Here is a 15,209-nt window from a genome sequence, read left to right as displayed (position 1 = left end):
TCGGTTTGGTGAGTCTATCAAGAGCACACAGTCGATGTCCTCGGCGTCTTCCTTGTCGCGGATCGAAACCATCCTGTGCTCTGCCGGAATCTGCGCGGGAACTTGTCATCCAAAAGTACTGCCCTCCAGGACTACAGGCTGGTGCCCTTGTCGGACTACAGCAGAGGAGCGCAGTATCGGAGAAGCCTTTGTCGAGGCATACATGACCACGTCACATGAGGCGATCAAGAGCGAGGGGCCGAGGGCGACCAGGTGTTGGGCCTTGCGGCCGAATTCATTCAGGGGCTGATCGATGCCAAAGTCAGGTCGCATAAGTAAAAAGAAAGGGCACTATTGCCTCAACCTTTGACACCACCCCTGAGGCAGTAGCATCTAGCAGATGCTGCCTTCGACGAGTACCCAATTCAAGAGGCACAAATCCACCGACGTGAACGGCAAAAAGACGACAACGTGGTTTCGCCCGGGCTCGAACCGGGGACCTTCTCGGTGTTAGCGAGAAATCATGACCAACTAGACCACGAAACCAGGTGATTGAAGAAAGCAGAGGTGATGCCGAAAAGACGACGTCGTGGTTTCGCCCGGGCTCGAACCGGGGACCTTCTCGGTGTTAGCGAGAAATCATGACCAACTAGACCACGAAACCAGATGATTTGATTTGTTGGAGACAAGACGAGGCTCAAGTCCCTTAAGAAGGCTTTTCGAGGTGTGGATCTCTCTTGTCCCCCCCTCTGTTCGTGATGTGGGTGGGGGGAACTGGAGAGAAATTTGGGTGGTGGAGGAGGAGGAAGAGGGAGGGCCTGATGGGTTCTAGCCCGCTGCGGAACAACAAGACATGGGTTCAATTTTGGGGGCGGCGTTGCGGGCTACCCTAAGGCTATTTGATGATGGCGAGAGACGAGAAGCACGAACTGGACAAGAACAACAGGCTCTGGATGCCTGGTTATGGTGCTGATCGTCGGGCAAGGGTTCAAGTTGAAGCGCTGTCGTTCCAATCATGGGACCGTTGACATTTCCCCTTTGGGTGTGTATTTCCTATCTTGGCCATGAGTCGGAGATGGTGCAAACTAGCAAAGCCCTCCCCTCTCCCCCGCAACACCACTGCCACCAGTTCGGAGATCGTTTCGACACTGCGTCCATGCGTGAAGAATAGCAGTGTATCCCAGGACCCTTCACGAAAACACAGGAGCGTAGCCTCATAGAGGAGTCCTCTGCGTCATGTGTCGTGCTGCGCTCCTCCTCAAAGGGGTGCGCAGGATAATATGGTGATGCGCGATGAATCCGCTTGGGGTCAGGATTCCACGAGACGCACCAGGCGAGTCTGCCATTTCGCCACACGAGTGTCACCGAAACGCTACGGAAAGCGTGTAGTAGTAGGTCAAGGTTCACGGGCGGCCCGAACGTCACGCCGGCGGGCGGAGATGCATTCATTCCTCACGGACGCAGCGGCCGAGCCGCATCGTCTTACCTCCGGGGGCGCTGCTGCTGCAGCCGGACGGGCGGGCGGACGACGCCATCCTTCGGGGCCGGACGGTCACATAGAAAATCCCACCAAACATTTTACACGGCCAGCGTTGCAGCAGCTCGTAAACCACATCCTTTGCCTTTCCCAGCTACTAACCGCTGACGGCATTGATGCCAGCCGGCAGCCCGGAGGATGAGAGGCTCGGCAGACGAACTTGTTGGTTCGATCGCGGGTGCGGCGCACCATTGGCGTGGACCCTTGTCTGCAGGGTCAGGAGAGGAGGGATGTGGAACGGAAAGGGCCGTTGTGTTTCGTTTCACTTGTTGGGGATGCGGGCTGGCTGGCTGGCTTCGTTTTTGGTGGCGCAGCGGACACCGAATGACTGGCTTCTTGGTCAACGTTCTTCTCTAAGTCGTCGGGCAAGCACGATTTGCTCTAACTTCGCCGATGCGTCAATGTGATTCTTGTTGAACGTCCATAGATACGTAGCCCATTTGCAATGGACGGGGGACGGGCATGACGGGGCCGCCAACACACGATAGTATCGTCACGATCCCTCGCTATAGTATACTGTATATACCCACCGATCGCGTGTCGTGGCGTCACGCCAGTCTCCCCGCCGGAAAAGCCATCAAAACACGCTCATGACCCCCGCGACGACTGTTCACGATTTTCTCGGCGGCGACCAAGCCCCGGAGCGCGCCCGCCCAACGAGGAAATTCGCTGCGAAGGGCGCCTAGTAATACCATATGAGCGGACGGTCCTGGCGTGACATCACCAGGCAACATGCAACGCCCTCGCCCCACGACGTCGTGCGCCTAACAAGCGGGCGGTATCATCATCGTCTGTGGCAGCACAGAAAGCTACTACTACTAACGTACGGAAAGCATGTCGATACGAGCTGATGGTCGTTCCTACTAACTTAGTAGCCGCATTGATGCCAAGGAGCGGGATGCAGATCCCATGCATCGAGCGGCCTGTCGCCGAGGGGACCAACCGCCGCCCATGACGCCATGGCGCTGCCGTGCGCGCTGCCGGCAGTGAACATCAGTGGATGCGGCTGCCTAGGTGGGCTCGTATTTCATCATCAGTGAGCGACCCTAGTAGTAGCCGTCTCCCGCGCCTCTGCCGCGCCTGCGTCCCTCCACTGAGCCTACTAACTGTCAGACGGGATTGATGGATAAGTACCGGATGACCCCCACAGGGTCCTCGCTAGTAGTGCCGGAGGAAGGCAATACCGCCGCTGAGGATGTGAGGTAGACGGGCCCACAACGGCTCCAGTTGTTTAGACTCCGCCGACTGGGGATCCCCTTCTCCGCATCGCCTCCGTCCCAATGTCCATCCCCCGTCTTGGGCTCCTCCATCTCCTGCGCATCGTCATCTGTCGACGCGCATCCGTAAGCCTGTCACGGCATCTCGTCGCCCGGATCTGCGGCGGGTCAGTGCGACGAGGCGGGCGTGTATAAGAAGCTGAGCCGCATGCCTGACTTTTCCATCTCGACAATCTTCAGCAACAATACATCATCGTCCATCCTCTCCTACCAATAAACACTCCATTACATAACGTGGCAGTCGAACAATTACTCTTCCAATTCCTCCCCTTACCTCTCTCTTTCTCAACTGCCCGCCATGATCGCCTCCGCCCTCACCCTCGGCCTGGTCGGCCTGGCCGCCGCGTCGCCCATCGCCGAGCGCCAGGTGACACCGCACTACCCCGAGACGGCCAACTCCAAGGGCTTCCACCTCGTCGTCAACGTCACAGACCCGTCGCGCGACTTCCACCCGTCCATCCAGAACACGTACATTGTCAGCATCCACACGGGCGCGGGGCTCGCCCTCGTCGGCAACGTCCCCACGGCGGACAACGCGCGCATCTTCTACCAAAACGGCACGGCCGAGGACAAGCGCTACGGCCGGTCCAACGTCATCACCGACGGCGGCACGCCGCCCTTCCCCTCGGGCCTCAAGCTCACAAAGGACCAGGGCTCCGACACGCTCTCGACGGCCAACCTCAACGCCGGGCTCGGCACCCCCGGCGTGGGCATCGCCAGCTTCCCCAGCCCCTACGCCTTCCTGACCCCGGAGACGTGGATCGCCTGCAACGAGAGCCTGCCGTACTACCAGGGGCGGCACTACGTCGTCTTCAAGCAGGCCGCGACGACGGTCGACAAGGACGGCAAGTCGCACGACAACGTGCCCCCGGGGTGCGCGCCCGTGCGCCTGTTGCCCGAGTGCACGCCGCTCAACGACCTGCCCCCGGGCTCCTCCGCGAGCCACCAGTTTGCCATGGAGGACCGCTGCTACAAGGACGTCAAGTCCATCAAGTGGAGCGAGTACGGGCCCTGAGCGGGCGGCGGTGCCATGTGATGAGCGAGAGATTCATTATGCCAAGGGACTCGGCGACGCCGACTGCTTCTCTTTTTTCTTCCTTTGAAACGACATGCGACGTGACGGTTTGGCTATGGCGGGGGAAAAGGGTCTAGAACATGCTATATTAGCGTTACACTCACTTGATACCCAATACAACCAATGACTACGAATACGTGTGCGTGCCTGTTGTGTGCGCGAGGACACTCTCTATTTTTTTTCTTCTTGGTTTTGCGTGTGCCATTACGCGGTGACGCGAATTTCTCTCGGTTCGTCTCGTCTCATGCGCAACGCAGTGTTCACCTTGGAGAAGGGCCGTGCGAGCTGTGGACTCGGCAACACTCGCTCGCGACTGTGCCATGCGAGAGAGGGGTATCCATCTCCCAAGCCATGACGCGGCGTCGTTTTGTTGATCAATGTTATGTACGTACGTACGTACGACGCAGCGATAATTATACTACCTGCGTTGTCGTGCGTGGAGCACTCTGTGCGCGTGTGGCAACATGCACACACTTTCAGCTGGCTTGTCCAAGGGCTCAGGGTTTCCATCTTGCCCATGCATTGGTGGTGGTGAGCGAGGAACATGTTGTGGTCGAGCCTCGGCTGCGGCGAATAACCCGAACCAACCAATTCGGTTCAGCAGGTGCATCATACTACCTACCTACCTAGGTACCAAGGCGCAAGTACGTACCTAGGTAGTTATGGGGATGTTCCGCAATGGGCGCTCGCCACGGCCCTGATTCGCTCGCTGCAGCGTCGTTCTCAAACAACCTTTGGAAGCCACCCCAGGAGGATGCAAGCCAGGTCTGCCCGGCTCGGTGGCCGCCGCCGAGCAAACCAACACAGGCAAGACAGGTACCTAGGTGCAGTTGCAGGACATGTAACTTAGAGAGACAAGTATGGCTCCTGGATGGATGGCATCGTCGGCTGCCTGCACGTCACACCGGGGGCTACTGATTTGAGGCAAGTGACCATGAAGCCCACGAGGACCAACATCCCCCATCTACTAGTAGCACCAAGTACGTTAACTACGCCATACGGATCCTCCATCTTCTCTTATCGGTCGCTCCCCCAACCTCGCAGCACCCCGCGCCAGCCACGGTTACGGTATCCGCAGGTGCTCCACCGGCGGCGGCGGCGGCGGACCGTGTAACCGTAGCCACCTAGTCAGAGACTCCTCTGGCGTGTCACCACCACCACCACCGACTCATCATCGTCCTTGCTTCACCTCCGTCACACCGCCCTCAGCTGTCCTCGACATTCATCCCCCCTCCCTCTCCTCGTCGCCGCACAACACGACCGACTGCCTCTCTCTCTTCCGAAACACACCATCGACATGACGAGACGCGCGCCCTCTACCGCCAGCCCCTTCGAATCCGTGCTCTCCCTGCGCCAGCAGCCGCTGTCTGACATGAGTGCCAGCGACGCCTCCTCGCCGACACCTACCGCCGCCGCCGCCATGCCCGCCACGAGCCCCTCGTCTGCGCCGTCATCGTCGTCGTCGTCGCCCTCGCGCACAAAAAACTTCATCCTCGCCGACATGGAGGGCCGCGCGCCCAGGGACAACCGCGTCTGCGCCCGCTGCATCACCAAGCTCGCCCCCGGCGAGATCGGCCAGGTCAACTGGCACCTCCCCGAGGACCAGCCCTGCCGCCTGTGCCAGGTCGCCCGCTGCGAGCCCGAGGCCTTCACCAAGCCCTTTTGCGACTTCTTGCAGGAGAACCCGACCGTCTTCCACACCGTCGACTACTTTAAGCGCAAGCTCAACCACGCGGGCTTCCAGGAGGTGCGTTGTTTCTTGTGATACAAATGCTGTCTGTGTCTTCATATACGAAGTAGGCCGCTCCGGCACGGGCATACACACACACATAGACGCATTATACAAAGTGCGTACGTGTGAATTAATCAACGGCAGCTAACCGGGTACCTCCAACAGCTCCCCGCCCGCGACTCCTGGGCCGACAAGGTCCGGCCCGGCGGCAAGTACTGGGTCTCGCGCAACGGCAGCTCGCTCGTCGCCTTCGCCGTCGGCCGGGACTACAAGGCGGGCAACGGCGCGGCCATGATCGGCGGACACATCGACGCCCTCACGGCGCGCCTCAAGCCCGTCAGCACGCGGCCCTCCAAGGCCGGCTACCTGCAGCTCGGCGTCGCGCCCTACGCCGGCGGCCTCAACCAGACGTGGTGGGACCGCGACCTCTGCATCGGCGGGCGCGTCGTCGTCCGCGACGCCGCCACCGGCAAGACGTCGTCGCGCCTCGTCCGCGTCGACTGGCCCGTCGCCAAGATCCCCACCCTCGCGCCGCACTTTGGCGTCGGCATGTTTGGCCAGAACAACAAGGAGACGCAGGCCGTGCCCGTCATCGGCCTCGAGAGCGCCGCGTCCGACGCGTCCGACGCCGCAGAGCCGCTCGGCCCGCCCGGCGCCTTCGTCAACTCGCAGCCCCCGCGCCTCGTCCGCCTCATCTGCAAGCAGCTCGGCGTCAGGGACTACGCCTCGGTCCTCAACTGGGAGCTCGAGCTGTACGACTCGCAGCCCGCCCAGACGTGCGGCATCGACCGCGAGTTCATCACCGGCGGCCGCATCGACGACAAGCTGTGCTCGTGGCCCGCCCTCATGGCCCTCATCGCGTCCGCCGCCGACGCCTCTGACGACGACCACCACCACGCCGCCGACCGATCCCGCGACGGCTACATCAAGGTCGTCGCCCTCTTCGACGACGAGGAAATCGGCTCGCTCCTCCGCCAGGGCGCCAAGAGCAACTTCCTCCCCCTCGTCGTCGAGCGCGCCGTCGAGGCCCTCAACCCATCCTCCTACGGCCCCGGCCTGCTCGGCCAGACCTACGCGCGCTCCTTCCTCCTCAGCGCCGACGTCACCCACGCCGGCAACCCCAACTTCCTCGAGTCGTACCTCGGCGGCCACGTGCCCCGCCTCAACGTCGGCGTCACCATCTGCGGCGACAGCAACGGCCACATGACCACCGACGCCGTCTCCACGGCCATCCTCCGCCGCGCCGCCGAGCTCTGCGGCGCCGCCACCCAGGACTTCCAGATCCGCAACGACTCGCGCAGCGGCGGCACCATCGGCCCCTCCCTCTCCAGCATGATGGGCGTGCGCGCCGCCGACGCGGGCATCCCCCAGCTCAGCATGCACTCCATCCGCGCCACCACCGGCGCCCTCGACCCGGGCCTTGGCTTCAAGTTCTTCAAGGGCTTCCTTGACAACTGGGAGAAGATTGACGGCGAGTGGGAGCACTAGTTGCGTTGCCTATGTACTTGCCAGTCATGGCATCCCATGTGTGGAGGAATATGCAGGCGGTTGAACAACTGCGTGGCCCGTCACCATCATAGAGATCCACCATAAACGCTAGATAGACACGCACTGCGAGGCGCCCGCGGGACATGTCCAATTCAATGTCTGTACGTGAACCAAGTGCAGGCGCTTTTTGTATGCCACAACACCCGAGCAGTCGTCTTTACACTAGCGTGACCCTCGCACCACCGGGCATAATGCCATGTACAATAAGCCATGCTCGATAGTCGATGCTGCAGGTATCATACATTTCCATCTTTCAGACCCCCTCGAAGCTGGCGCGATTCGCGCACTTCCATGAGTCTGGTGGCGTCCTCCTCGTCTTCCTCCTCGTCATCACTGTTGACGTCCTGCTCTTCGTCCTCTGCGACCGAGTCGTCCATGGGCTTACGCCGCTTCTCAAAATCCTGCTTGTGTGCCTCGGCCAGAATCTTGGAGAATCTGCGCGAGCCGGTGTCCGGTCGACGTCTCAGCGTTCCCAGGGTGCTAGCCACCGCTGTGGAGGTCGAGGCCGACTGCGGGACGTCCTGATGATGCTGGTCCTCGTCTTCCAGCATCGGGCTAGATTCACTGCTGGCGCGGTCCATCAGGGGCTCGATGCGGTACGGAAGCGGCACGTCGCGTGACGCCTTGTATTGCGACACGTTTGCGCAATGCTCATTTTCCACGCGAAACAATGCCCAGATGCCACGGCGTGTAACCTCCATAAGTGACACCATGAACGACACAATCGTAGAGTGCTGGGCGTTGTGCGTGAAAATTGCGTAGAAAATCCATGAAAACCGGAGTATCGGATCAATCACCATAATGGTATAGTAGGGCCAGCGTCGCTTCAGCGCCAGGATATCGCGCAGAAGGAAATGCCGGGAATGTGTTTGCAAAAGGGAGAAATCCATAAACAGATCCCAAATCGCTGATTCGCGTTAGCAATAACTCAGCCACTTTCCGGTGTCGGCAACAACTTACAGACGTAGACGCTATTGATGATGGAAAAAGTTATGTACAACGCGAAGGTTGTGGATGTAGCGTGGATGCGATACAGAGAGAGCAAGACCGACGATACAATGGTCATGGTGTATTTGCCGCCGTTGACAAGGTGCGGGAATACGTTTCGCGTGTCCTTGTAACGTCGTAGACACTGCAGAAACCGCCAGATAGGTGGAAGTGTTATGAGGAAACCCAGAAGGCGCGAGTGATTAGAATTGCACTGATCAGGGCCCACCCACTCATTCGAGTACAGGCAGAAGAACAGCTCAATATTCTGCGAAACAGTTAGCGCATACTTCTATCATCCAGGAGAGCAACTCGTACAGCCATGCAGTACGTTAGAGAACAGTACATGTCACCAAGAAAAAAGTCGCGGAATTCGACTGGGTATATGCCAGCCAGCAACAGGCGCCACTGCGCCAGGGTCAGCAAAGTGAATCGGGCCCTGTAAGTAGATGTAGGCTTACATGGGAATACACAAACCACTGCCGACTCTTGTGAGCCAGCACGGGTGCCGGAAACAAGATGATGGCGCCGGTAATTGCAACGAGAAGAGCAGGGCAAGTGGTATATACCCATTCCCGCCCATACCGGCTGAAATTCACCCACATGAACATGCCCAGAAGCAGGAAGAAGAAGCTTGGAAACTCGGCCAGGCGCCGCCAGTCCAGGTGGCTCCGCTGGTCGAATTCGAAGATAAAAGGGTAGTTGACCTTGTTCCGTGTCCACACAAAACAGTTGATGCAGAACAATGAGTACATTAGGAGCATGAGGAAGTAGCCCCCGTAAAGTTGCAGCAAATAGCCTGTCTCCGATCTAACGAGCTCGTCCACGTCAGAAAGTAGTTTGACGCCGGACACGAGCCCTTGAACCGTGAACACTATCGCGACGCCAATGAGGAACCCGTTTAAGAAGGAGCTGCCTGACTCATCAGAGGGTTTTTTGGCCAGGCTGCGCAACTTTCCGGCGGCAAGCTTGTGATTTCCACGCTCAAAGTAGCGAGCGTACAAATCTTCAACCGCCTTGATGTGCCCGTCGAGCACATCGCTGTTGACAAACCACGCCTTGTTGACTTTCTCCGTCATGTAACGCAGGGGCGGCCTGGCGTTTGCCGCCTTGTCAAACTTCTTGTTCAGCTTCCGAAACGCGGTCCGGTTCAGGAGCGCGTACGACTTGAGTAGTTCAAGCCCTCGGTAGAACTCCTGAAGGGCCAGTTTCAGTTTTCGCTTTGCTGTCCGATATGAGACGTCGTGGCTGGGCGGTCTTCGACTGTAGTCGCGCCTTGTCTCGGCTGACGCGCTGGGCGGCAAAAACGGCGTCCGGGGCATGTTGCGCAGTGCCTGAGAGTTAGGTCCAGGCGGAAAGATTTTAGCCTTGAATGGATGGACCCAGCCGTTTGACTTGTCGCCACCGTTCTCATGGCCGTTGCTGTGAGCGGCGTTGTCGTCTTGTTCATCGTCCACCATTTCCTGAATGCGTCGATTTCGCATCTCGTGCAGCTGCTCTCTCAGGACAGTGAGGCGTTTCCCAGCTTGTTCTTCCTTCATCTTGTAGAAGCTTTCGACTTTGTCGAGCTCTGAATCCATGAAATCGTAGAACTCACGTTCTTTCTGTCGTACCTGGTCGATGTTCTGGACGGTGGTGTCGGATCTCGGCAGGGTCGCCGACGCGTGAGACAGGATGCGGGTGATGCGCGACGGCGATTCGCCAAAGGTCGCGGTTGCTGGCCGTTTCGGTGTTGTGACCTGGTCGTTGCGAGCGGTGTTGCGCATGCCCGCAACAGCGGCCTTGGACTCCTTGCGTGTCATCGTCCAGCGGCTGAGGCTCTTGCGCAGCGTGCCCGTCGACTGGGATGGCTCTGGAGAGTCCGGAGGTGGATGCAAAGCTGGAGCTGGGAGCTCAAACTTGGGGTGGCCATCTTCGGGGTTGAGAGGGCTCGACACGGGCGGTGTGGCAACGAAGCTCCCATAATGAAGGTTGTCTCCATCGCCTCTCAAAGCCTCATGCTCGGCCGGGGAGGCCGCGGGAATGGGCCGTGCTTCAGACGAAGATGGCGGCGCCCGGCCCGGGGCGCCTCGAGCTGCGATGCTTGCCGAGTGGGACTGGGACTGCTCGGCCCCTGACGTTCGGCCAGCGGGCGTCGATCGGAAGAAGGACGGCGTCCGGTTGCTCAGGCCGCGAGGTGTTCGGTTGATGGCCCGGGACACGCCCTTGACATATTTCTTGCCAGCTTTGTAGTTGAGGTACTTGATCCGCCACTCTGCGTAGCCGAGCTTGTCAGTTGTCTGCTCAATCCAAGACATGCCGCGACACGGTCAGTTGAGACTCACCTGGCACCGCATCCCGCTCCAGCTCCTTGGCGAACTTCATGACGGCGGTTCGCTCAGCTGCAGCGCAGTCTCAGAGGACTGGGCCGGCTTGGACCGAGAGGCATATGAATGCAATATAGCTGACTGCACCGGTGATGATGATGCGCCGCAGGCTTGAAGATCTTATTGAGGCTGCCACGGACTGGCATGCGGGTGGGCGAGTCAAGGTCGGGGTAGACCTGTAATATTCTCCCGACGACCAACGTGCGCGAAGAAAGTGAGACCCCACCATTCGCATTTTTCCAACGCCCAACGCACCTGCCCCCGAACAAAACCTACTTCGTACTAGGGAGACAAATTAGGAAGCCGGTCTTGCCTGCGCCTGCCGTTTTTCAGTTCTGCATGTTTGCTCAATTGACAGCCGCCCATGCCAAGCACGACCACATGCTCCTGGCCTACCCGGCAGTTTGAGACGGTGCATCGGAATCGCATCGAGGTCGCATCGAAGCGCTTCTCCAGGTGCCCAGCCGACGACTTTGACATCGATGCTACAGCCTGTCCCACCGCATTTGGCGTGACATCATCGCCACTTCCGGACGCGACGGCGCCTTGATGTCATGCGCTGCGCCAGGTATTTGTCGCTGCGCGTCGGCCGATAACAACGGCAACCTAACGGCCACTACCGGCGCCGCAACGCCGACGGTTAAAAACGCCCAACAATGCACAGGAATCGAAACGGTCATATATCCGTCATTGTATCCGCGCTAACAGAATGGACTTTGGGGAGGTGGATGTCGCTCCAACAGCCTACCCCGCATGATGCTGGGACGTATCGGGAACAAAGATCCAGCTTCATCTGTATGAGTAGTGGAACATAAGAGTGCTACTAGTGCCGTTCGCACAGGAAGAGGTCTTACTTAAGATGATCAGATATAGCAAATGTTTTTGTGTATGTGGGTGTCAATACCATTTTGGAGCGAACCTCGGTCATCATTGGCGATGCTCTGGATGTCGATGCGGATGCCGATGCAGAAACCCCTTGACACCCAAACAGCTAAAACGAGATGCACCCGTCTAGCCAGGTCTGCGGAAGGACACAAATTCAGCTCCCAAGTTAGCATGGCCAAGCAGCACCAGCTACGACCAGTGGCCCATCTCGGTTCAAGACATCACCGTTTTCAGGCCGCGACAAGCAACGGGATGCGCCCAACGAGACATTTCAACCACGTTACCACATGCGAGACACACAGACGCAGGCAACGTGTTTTCCTTCCTTCCGCCGACCGGCTGTTGGACCGTCCAGGCCCCAAATTTGGATCTACCAACGCCGGGAGTGCCGCGTGGGCGGCGCCGAGCTGAAAGCCAGGGGGCTTCAATAGTCAGGCAACGGACGGCCTTCTTGCTGACCGCCGGATTTGCGGTGCCAGAGTCCCGTAGAGATCTCCGCCGGCTCACGCCAATAAATAAGCTTCGACGGCGGAGCCCTGTGGGAACAACTATGCGGCAGCTTTGACGGATGAGCTGCTGGTGGCGCGACGAACAAGAGATTGTAAAAGCGGTGCTCCATACATCTCGCCCCGAGCCAGCCGCGGCGGGAAGATCCGGGGCTCAGTTTGCAGTCTGATGAGCCTCATCGATGACCCCCCCTCCGTTTCGTTTTCACCATAGCATTCTGCGTCGGCTTGTCTTCGATCAGCCTCGCATGGGCAAGTCAGCGTCGGCATCGGCAAAGAGGAAAGCATGCCCGCAGCCACCCTAATAAGCCTAGCTCCTCTCAAGCTGCCCTTCACCCGTAGCTCTCTCGGACCGCGACCGCCTTTTATTGACCAACAAGCATGCCCGACAACGCGACCCGTTGGGCTTCAAGCCAAAGAGCCTACTGTATCTAAAGGTACCTTGGCTTGGCAATGGCGCTAGCGAGGTTTCCAGCCGTTTTGCGGAAGTTGTGGCTGGCATTTGGCGGGGTGGCGTAACGTATTTTAATCAGTCCAGGAGTCGGAAAATCCCGTCAAAAGTCAGGAAGCGGTAAAAGCTGCTCAGAGGTAATGGAACTGCCATGTGGCCAGCTCGCTGAATTTGATACGTGCCATCGGAAACATGTGCGCGCGGCTCAAGCTCGTCCGTCATCGCTGCGCGCAATGTTGCCCACCTCAGCGGCCAGACGCACGAGCTATGAGCTATGAGCTATGAGGCCAGCACTGGGTCCTGCCAGGCAGCTTCCCGGCTTTGAGTGTGAGACAGCGTCGCTTTCGCGGTTATAAAAGCCACGACAGCTCGGCATTGGCTGATGGCTCTCTAGTTCAGAGGTTGAGTTGACGTGCTCTCGGACCAGGGGTCCCGAAGCTTGATGGCGTGGGCAAGCAGGGATGCCCAGGTCATGGTGGGCTGCGTCCCTTGCTTTGTGGCCAGTGCCCCGCGTCGAGCGTCGCATCTATCCAAGGAACGTCGCCTTCAAGGTTCGAACCAGTGATCGAGATCGAGATCGCATTGCAAGTGTTTGACGCAACAGAGCTGGGAAACGGCGACGCAGATCATGGTGCTGAGGGTGGTACGCCTGAGAGAGCGGCAAAATGCCGCCCCGACGATGGTCGCCAACGAACCAGCCGGGGTTTGGACTGGAGCGAGGGCATTCTTTCAGCTTCAGACATCTTACCGGTCTGCATCTGCTGAAAAATGCAAGCCCTGCTCAATGGTGGTTGGCCCTTTGCCGGGAATCATCCAGTGCAACTCCATTGTACATATGCACAAGCTGCACGATGCATGCAGAGCGTACTACGCTGGGCCGGGGAGGCACAAAGGGCAGCGCTGCACAAAATAAAGGGCAACATGGACGGATTCAGCAAGCCGAAAACATGCTAAACACCATCCGCCCAAGGGTGGGAGGACAATGGCAGTGATGCGCAGCCGTTGGAGGGTGACTGGCCCGCGGTTAGAGTGCTTGCTGAACCCTCCTACCAGCGGGACATCGTGAGTATCCAACCAGCCCGCGCGGTCACGTAGCAGAGGCGTTTCGGGACAGTCTCCGGCGAAGCCGCGCCGCGGTGTCGATGCGATGACACGTCTTACAAGAGTTGAGTCGTGGCGCGTCGTCGGCGGGCCGGTGAGAGTCCATGACGAGCTCTGACATGCCACTGCGCGAGACGACCAAGGCGGGACAGTAGCGGCGGCTGCCAATATTCTGGTAGATTTTTGAAAGAGCGAAAGAAAAGAAAGTCATTGCAGGCTAACAAGGCTTATTCGATGGCGTCCGAGGGTCATCCTTATCGGCGGGCCACGACAAGGCGGGGGAGGTCTAGGCCCTGGTGTAGATGCTGTAGGGCCGAATGGGCAACTTGCACGATACGTACAAAGTAACAGTACAGTACTTCGTACGTACTACGTACAATACTTTGCAGATGGCAGGGGAATGGCGAACCGGGCGGGCGGCACTTGGAATCTGTTCATCCATGCCCAATATTCTTAGCCACAGCAGGGCAAGGCCGTGCGAATGGACGGGCGTCGGCCGTCATTTGCCCCAAACCTCTCGTCGCATGCTCGTTAGCGGGACGGGGCGCGGTAGACGATTGTCACCTTGCTCAGTAATTAACCCGCGTCATGCATGACCGCGCACGCGGGCTCCCAGAGCACGCGCATGAGCAACTGGAGGTGGGCTGGTAATGTACGTATTGTAATACAGGCGCATGTACGAAGCGCGTTTGTACGTACGAGCATGCAAGCCGGAGGGCCCGGGGGTTGCGACGATGGAGGCGGGCTCGCCGGTCCGGGAACACGGCAAGCGGCGAGCAACACGCGCACGCACGGCCGTGGGCAGGCTGGCAACTCAGAAGAAGGTGCTCACGGTGGTGGTGGTGGTGCCCTCGTACTTGTAAACAACAACAACAACAACAGATGTGGTTGCTGTTGATTCGAAACGACCCAGCCAGAGGGTTGACAGGCGCCCAACCGACCGGCCGCCCAACCAACAGGCCCACGGCGGGTGGGCATGCGGGCATCTTGCAGATTCTCCAGAGCCCCCCCCGGTCTTCCGCGCGCTTTCCTTGGGGACGGCCCTTGCTCGTGGCCCGTGTGCGGCGGCGGTCGGTCGGTCGGCTGCCGCCTGTGCCGCGCCGTGGGGTTTCACCAGAGTGCGACGCGGGCAAAGAAGGCGTTTTTCCCAGTCTTCATCGCAGCTCATCGTGGCCCCGGCGTCGACTGTGTGGCGTACATACATGGCATGGGGTCGCATTATCTTCAACAGCAGCGGCGGCAGCGGCAGAAGCATCACGATTAGGTATCATAGACGAGCGCGCCTGTATGTACACACACACACACACACACTCAGTCCTCAGTTCCATCGCAGCATATCGCTGCCCGTGTCTCCACCGGCGAACCGGATCAGCCCACGGCGTCGCGCGCGACAACAGCAGGCGTGCCTCTCTCGCCCGCGGCGCGCCGCGCGCCAGCCAAAGAGGCCCACACCATCGGACTCGTCGCCGTCTGGTAACAGCATAGCGCTGCGAATGGCGCACCTTGGCAGGCGGCCTTTGGCGAGCCGGCGACTCTGCATGGTTAGGTCGATTTGGTGTTGGCCAGAGAGGTTCGCGCGCGCGGGGTGAGTACGGCACGTACGGCGCCGTGCCAAGTGAGGACTTTTTTATCATCTTGCTCTGAGTACGCAGTAGCCTTTTTCTTTCTTCAATTTCACCCATCCCGCCTTTGCGTCAGGGTGGGGAGGGGGGCGTGATGAAAAGGGCACGTCGGGTCCTCAAGCGAGGCGGCGGCGGCGGCTGCG

The 15,209-nt window shown here is 59.2% G+C and overlaps 3 protein-coding genes and 2 non-coding genes across 5 annotated transcripts; 2 read left to right on the top strand and 3 right to left on the bottom strand.

Moving 5' to 3' along the window:
- Nucleotides 1-451: 451 nt before the first annotated feature.
- On the bottom strand, nt 452-525 carry JDV02_004979. Its single transcript has one exon. It is a non-coding gene; the product is annotated as a tRNA-Val (tRNA).
- Nucleotides 526-569: 44 nt separating this feature from the next.
- Nucleotides 570-643, bottom strand: JDV02_004978. Its single transcript has one exon. It is a non-coding gene; the product is annotated as a tRNA-Val (tRNA).
- Nucleotides 644-2,459: 1,816 nt separating this feature from the next.
- On the top strand, nt 2,460-4,000 carry JDV02_004977 (uncharacterized protein). The gene has a single exon (XM_047986225.1). The coding sequence runs from the start codon at nt 3,092-3,094 to the stop codon at nt 3,806-3,808; it is 717 nt and encodes a 238-aa protein (XP_047842205.1). The 5' UTR covers nt 2,460-3,091; the 3' UTR covers nt 3,809-4,000.
- A 1,021-nt stretch (nt 4,001-5,021) lies between these two features.
- LAP4 (Aminopeptidase I) lies at nt 5,022-7,386 on the top strand. The gene is made up of 2 exons (XM_047986224.1): nt 5,022-5,615; nt 5,766-7,386. Exons 1-2 carry the CDS (start codon nt 5,166-5,168, stop codon nt 7,086-7,088), a joined length of 1,773 nt encoding a protein of 590 aa, XP_047842204.1. The 5' UTR covers nt 5,022-5,165; the 3' UTR covers nt 7,089-7,386.
- SYG1 (Xenotropic and polytropic retrovirus receptor 1) lies at nt 6,868-11,957 on the bottom strand. The gene is made up of 6 exons (XM_047986223.1): nt 11,406-11,957; nt 10,460-11,350; nt 8,597-10,389; nt 8,454-8,543; nt 8,109-8,403; nt 6,868-8,055 (listed from the first exon to the last, which is right to left on the bottom strand). The coding sequence occupies exons 2-6, from the start codon at nt 10,497-10,499 to the stop codon at nt 7,385-7,387; spliced, it is 2,889 nt and encodes a 962-aa protein (XP_047842203.1). The 5' UTR covers nt 10,500-11,350; nt 11,406-11,957; the 3' UTR covers nt 6,868-7,384.
- Nucleotides 11,958-15,209: the final 3,252 nt, after the last annotated feature.

The sequence above is a fragment of the Purpureocillium takamizusanense genome, chromosome 4 (assembly GCF_022605165.1).
Source record: "Purpureocillium takamizusanense chromosome 4, complete sequence".
Taxonomy (NCBI): Eukaryota; Fungi; Ascomycota; class Sordariomycetes; order Hypocreales; family Ophiocordycipitaceae; genus Purpureocillium; species Purpureocillium takamizusanense.
This window is presented reverse-complemented; position numbering and strand designations above follow the sequence as displayed.